Source organism: Aplysia californica, unplaced genomic scaffold, assembly GCF_000002075.1.
Source record: "Aplysia californica isolate F4 #8 unplaced genomic scaffold, AplCal3.0 scaffold01435, whole genome shotgun sequence".
Taxonomy (NCBI): domain Eukaryota; kingdom Metazoa; phylum Mollusca; class Gastropoda; order Aplysiida; family Aplysiidae; genus Aplysia; species Aplysia californica.
The window spans coordinates 30,048-36,592 of NW_004798705.1; the positions used below are offsets into that span (position 1 = coordinate 30,048).

Below are 6,545 nucleotides of genomic sequence, written 5' to 3' on the forward strand. Positions count from 1 at the left end.
TGGGATCAAGGATCGCTTGTCCGATGGGCAAGCAGTGGTCAAAACTTCACACCTCTCAATTGCTATCCTGTCTGATAATGACATGCAGCAGTCTTACTTATCCAATTACCACCAATGCTTTCCTTTCATACGACCACTGTTTGACCTATTAAAAACAGAAACGTTTGAATATCTCCCTTGCTTCCATCCTTAGCCCCACCCACCAATGCCACCCCTCACTGCCATCTTTGTAACAACGATTCAAGGAACTCTTTTCTCGGCTGGCCGTACGATCAGGGCGGCAGGCATTGGTCAATCTAAGTTCACACCTCTGGCTTCAGGACCCAGGAGAGTTTCCGTAGTGGCTGGCTCCTCGAGCACTCTCACGGGCAGTCGTGAGATTTCACACCCACACTCCACTGGCCATCTGCATCGCTCAGGGCTCACATGATGGGGTAACATCAAGGAGCTTAGAACTTACTTTTAATCTCCTTGGGTAACATCTACCCCCAAATTGCACCCCTACTCCCCTTCCTCGACCTGTGGCATGACCATAGCGTTAGTTTAGTGCCAGCGGAACCAAACTTGCGAGTTTTGTTCCATGTGGTTTCAAATCAGGGCTGAGCGGGCAATGCATGTTCCGTCTTAGACAGGTGAAATCCTCCGAAGGGAGCGGATTTTTCTTTCCGTTTCCGCGTTGGACAGGTTTCCGTTTTATACAGGTAATTAAAGAGGAATATATCAAGGGGGGAGCGGGGAGATTCCGTTAAGACAGGTTTCCGTTTTATACAGGTTTCCGTTAAGGCAGGTTCGACTGTAGATATAGAAACCCTGAAAGACACACATTGGTCAGTTGTGGCTTGTAGCAAGTCAACACTGCAAGGTTCACATTTTGGCGTGAATAGACCAGGACAGTACCATATATTTTAACACTTGAAAAGAACTTATTTTTCCTTTACTTCCACAGAAACTGTGTTTGAGGTTAGTCACTGAGGTGTGTTCTTAAGCAAGACATGATAATCCTAGCTTAGAAATAGGGCACTCCACAGTGGCGACCAGCAACGGCAAGCTTGTAAAATTGTATTGTATCTTTTAGTTATTCTGATAAAACATTTTTTGTACGCATGCATAATTATACATTTTAGCATGTATGTATCTGAGTATTTATAAGGTATGCCACTGTAACTGTAACCCAAATTTCCTCAAGGGCTCTATAACAATTTATTTATTCTCTTTATTTATTTATTTATGAATATATTAATTTCTCTATTAATCTATTTATTCATTTATTTGTTAATCTGTTCATTTCTTTGTTTATAATACATTCATGTATTAGTTTATTTAAATGACAATAATTATTGTAAATGGGAAATGTTTCCTGCAACCTTTTTTTAAAAAATGTGAATTCCATCAGGAAATATTTGCATACTGAGAAAGTGCAGGATGTATTATCAATATGTAAAACCTGCTTTTTCTGAGAAACAGGGAACTCAAAAAACACTTTTTTTTTAAACACAAAAAAGTAGCCTACTTTCTATGAGTAGAACACAGTACAGGCCTGTCATTCAAACAGAGGATAAAAAAAGTCAGTTACATCATTAGTTAGCTAGCATTAAAAATAAAGAGATAGAGACAGAGAGAGGCAGTGGGAATGAGTAAATTATATGTGTACAATATATACATATATCTTATATATATATATTATGTCTGCACTGCATACCAAAGCATTCAACACATGCATTATTCATTCTACTATACAGTATAAAGTAAATGGTAGACTAACAACAAACATTCTCTCATACAGACACATCTAACACCGACTTTTATGTTCTTCCTGTTACCATCTGACATAACGCTTAGTTTCTCATCTAGAAATCAGCACAACACAGACCACACACCCACTCAACACACAGTGTCTTACACACAGTTAATAGATTTGTAAAAAGAACATTTCATATTTTAGTCCACTCATACAATTAAATCTCTGCCATCACAAAACATGTACTGTCAATTGTGTTATTCAGATTTTTCCAGCACCTTTGTCACCTTAATTATCACATCATTCTTTTAAAACCTAAAAGAAAAACTAATACAGGTGTCTCTCCTTAAACATTTTGGTCCTTGGGAAGCAAGGCAAAGCCATTACCTATCTGACAAATGGGATCAACCCACAATCAAGTCACAAAAATCTCCCCCCTATGTTAATATCAACAAGAATGATCCAAGTGAAAATGAAATGGTTATTTCATCATCTTATTCTTGGAACATCCGACTCCTAGAAATCACTCTATTATACAGTCCCAACCCTCATTACAAGTAGTAGAGCAAAGGCCGAAAATATTCGCAAGATTCACAAATCAAAGCTCCACCAATAAACAAAGCAAAAATCCAACACAAAATCAGACACTACTATCACAGGCCGACACACAAATTAAAATCTTGAAGTGCAGAAACTCTACCATCTAAAACAATTCATGAAGAAAATCAAATTTAAATGTACAAGTCACAGTTATCCCTTTGAGCAAGTGACAAAATTGTGAAAAGGATTCACATTGGAGCTTTGAGAGAATAAATATCAAGCATATAACAAAGCTATTCTGGATGGAGGCAGGTTTGGATTATCCACGATTTATGACTACAAATAAAATGAGAGCATTTCCTCACTATGAAGCTCACTTCTTGATACTGGAAGCAAACATTTTTTGGTCCTTTGTCCAAAAATTTAAAAACATGGACAGTCATACTTTTCAGTTCACACTCTTTCCAGATGATTTAAATATGAAAATGAAAATAGTTCTCTTCTTGGTCCATGTGCATATATTCAAGCAGGGGCATATCCACAGAATGGTTATCGTCAATGTGAGTATCGAAGCTCATATCATTTCAGTGACGGATGAGCTACTAATTAGAGTAAATGCTCACCAGCATGTCAATAAAAAAATGCAAAATAAAATTGTTATTTAAATGTAATAGCATGTTTCATAGCAACATACGGTGGAAAAAAAAGCATTGAAATATTAAGGTATTAACCATTCATTTCCATGACCTGTCAATGAGCGGATTTGAAACTTTTATGTTGAAATGGCTTTAAGCAAGAAAGAAACAAAATGTAAGCAAGAACAAAATTTATAACTTCAAATACTGAACCCTCAACTTAAGCATTATTTTTTTCCAAGAAAAAAAATTTATTCTTGTTATAAAAGAAAACTTTAGCATGGAACAACTCGAGCTAAATTTGATGTCTAGATGAAGGATGAAGGATACGCTTTACTCGAGCACAAAAATATGCAGATAGATCTACATTACAAAGACCACGTTTTAATTTTCTGTTCTGAGTGCTCTTGGCAGTTAATTGTGGACAAACACATTGACAAAAAGATTACCCTTTCTTGCAAGAAGATGGGGATAACATTGGCAAAGGAACAAAAGGAATCAGGAAGATGCACAACAAGCAGAACTTACGAGAAGTGCTTGCCAAAGCTCCCAAAACAATTCCTTGTGTAATAAAAAGAAAAATGTAATCTTTTTTCAATCTTTAAAAAACAAATCAGTAGTAATCATATATATCACAATAGTACTCAAAACCCCCCAGCTGCTTCAGCGTCCATACAACAATAATCTCCATCAAGAAGGAACTTGGTATCACAAACAGCAGCCCAACAATATGGTTGACTTGGTAAGGCACCATCACGAAAAACAGAAACAGGTGACATGATGCACATTATACAGCATACATATAATCCTTTACATGAAACCCTGACCTCTGGCCTTCATCAAACATGCGAAACAATGACAACACTGCGCTGCTTTGAGATACTGGAGACAAAGGATTATGGAGTTGAAGCATGTCACTTCTTAACTAGAGGAAAAGGTCCTCCACCAATATGGACAAGTGTCTTTCGACATCTACTGTCTTCGTCATGTCCAAACCACCTACATCCATCCATTTCATATGCGAATATGGGAACGTTCGAAGTTTGTTTTTTTTAAAGAAATATTGTTTTGTCATTTCAAACACTGTCCACAGAATAGCATTTTGCGTACATCATAAGTCTTTGGCTATACAGGTCCTACTGGTGATTCCTTTGACTTGATTACTTCTGCCTCTCTCTGGGCTTCTCTTTCTTTCTCTTCGAAGTGTTCAGCAAATTCTGCCAGATGCATTGTGCTTAAATTGTCAGTGGGATTAGTAGTATCCACTATCATCTTTGTTAAATGCAACTCCATTGAGGTGAGGCTTCCTTTGGCTGCTGCTTCTGAATTTCTCCCTGCTGGCTGTGTCCCGGTTGCAGACACTTCGGAAGCATTCTGCTCCCCCTGGTGCACAGCACCGACTCGCTGCTCCTTCCTTTGGTCTGCATCTCCACTAGCCTGAGGTAAAGTGGCTCCCTGCGCTGCGCTATACCGTTCTCTATAATCTCTCTCTGACTTCACATCTACTGTCTGGCCTGCTGTCTTGGAATTTGTGTCATAAATTCCCCCAGACACCAGAATATAGGAAGCCATGGCAGCGTCTTCATCTCCTTCCACCTCCCAGGGGGAAGCAGCTGACGATTTGCTCGGTGATTTGTTCGGTATCAGGATGCGTGTCAGAGGGGGGATCCCAGTGGCAGAAGAAGTGACAGTGTTGCTGTACACATTTGACACACTGGTGGACGACACATTTGACACACTAGAAGAAGGGATGCTTGACAAGTTACGAGCATCAGACCTTGTAACAGACTTCTGTCCTGACCGGTCCTTCGCAACACTTTGATCAGAACCTTTAGCTGCATGTTCCGGCATGGACAACTTAGAGATTAACTGCTTGCCGCCTGTTGTGGCTGAGATATGTTTCGAGGCAACTTGCCTCCGGGAGCTAATCTCCCGCAGCGGTTGGCTAAAGACTGGCTGCTCAGAGACAGAAGTCACAGTTCCAGTACGAAGTTCTGAGGCATTCTCCAACTCTTCCACCTGATTCTGAGATATATTTTTCATTATGTCTGCCTCCCCTGCAATCATTAAGTGTTCACCATCTATTTCCTGCAGAACGAGCTGTTCCCCAGTTGCCTCATCAATAGCCACGTGATCAGCAGGGATGCCTCCGTTGGTCGTGTAGATGTACACAGTGGTGTTGGGTGGCACGGCGTCAGAGTAGCCTGCAGCTACCACTTGAACGTCAGGGCCGTGACCCTGAAACTGATTTCCTTTCCCTGCGCTGATTAGCTGTTTCACATGTGACTTTGGCAAGCGTTCCAAGGAGATCTGTCGCATGGGGACATGGTTCTCATCTTCCACCACCACCGCCGCGTCTGAGCCGTTGCTCTTTCCACCATCCATGTCCAGGAGGACAGACGACTCGCCAGTGCTGGGGTCATGGTGGTGAACCAGCACTTGTGGCTGCGACTGCTCGTACATCTCATAGTGGGAGCCTTGGTGGCTGATGATGAGCTGCTCCCCATCCTGAGGCTGGCTGGGGCTGGCTGCGTACTCACTGTCCACAGTGGTGGGATAGTCCACTGAAAATAAAGCAGTAGAAACAATTCTGCATTACCCACTGAGGAATGTGCTTGTCTCAAGCAACATAATTATATAAATGCTTAAAAGAACTGAAACAAAACTATAACAACATTGGAAATGGACTTTGAGGATCAACCACAACAGAACATCTGCCAACAACTTGAATGCGAAAAAGAACATGGGTTACTATCCAACGTTAAAACAACTGAGCTGAGTGAAATTAGGCATTCTTTGAGGAGCCACATACATTGTTCAACTCCCGCCATACATTTATCTTGAGATATTTGAAAAGAAACAATCTTTGCAAGTAGAAAGTTCTGCAAAGCAACAATTGGTCTAAACATAAAATCTGGAGCAGTTATAATAGCTTCATTGCACTCCTCTTGGCAAAATACTTAAAGTGAAAAGACATTTCAAAGCGTTTCAAAAGCAAACCCTGGACAAGGCAGTACTGGCATTGAAGTGTAACAACCAGATTGTGAAGGGCTCATGTCGTGAATAATGCAAAAAGAAGCAAACAGGTTATGAAATTATGAAATCAACGTCACTTCCACATAATCTAGTGACTTCTAGAGAAACTCCTGTTTCCCTTATATTCAAACTAATATTTCAAAATACCTATGTTGATGACAAACTAGGGAATTTATGAGGAAAGAACAATGACAAGACAAAAGGGAATTTTAATCTTTGTGCACGCATCCACACACACACATATATATATAAATTCATTAAAAGGCTGTTACCTTGTCGAGCTTTCAACTTTGTTTTCAAACTTGCTTTAATTGAATCTGTACTTCTTACGTCCTCTGCAATTCCATGCCTCACTGTTGATGCAAACAGGAACAAAGATGTGTTAGTTTTATCTTTGATTGTTTTAGGGAAAAGGAAATACATCAACATAATAATGGCAAAGAAAGAGAAAACAGATTGAAAAGAGAGGGGAAGAAAAGAAGTATGACCTACCAGCGACACCCTCCAACCATTAAGAACAACATTCACAATATTCAATTAGTACATCCCTCCTGTGTGTGTGTGTGTGTGTGTGTGTGTGTGTGTGTGTGTGTGTG

The 6,545-nt window shown here is 40.0% G+C and overlaps 1 protein-coding gene across 1 annotated transcript in view; it reads right to left on the minus strand.

The window, feature by feature from the left end:
* Positions 1 to 1,220: 1,220 nt before the first annotated feature.
* The window catches only part of LOC101862242, a gene marked incomplete at its 5' end in the record, with an annotated part of 15,368 nt that continues 10,043 nt past the window's right edge, over positions 1,221 to 6,545 (minus strand). Inside the window, 2 exon segments of the mRNA XM_005112833.3 lie at positions 1,221 to 5,477; positions 6,222 to 6,302. Coding sequence (XP_005112890.2) covers positions 4,039 to 5,477; positions 6,222 to 6,302 — 1,520 coding nt within the window.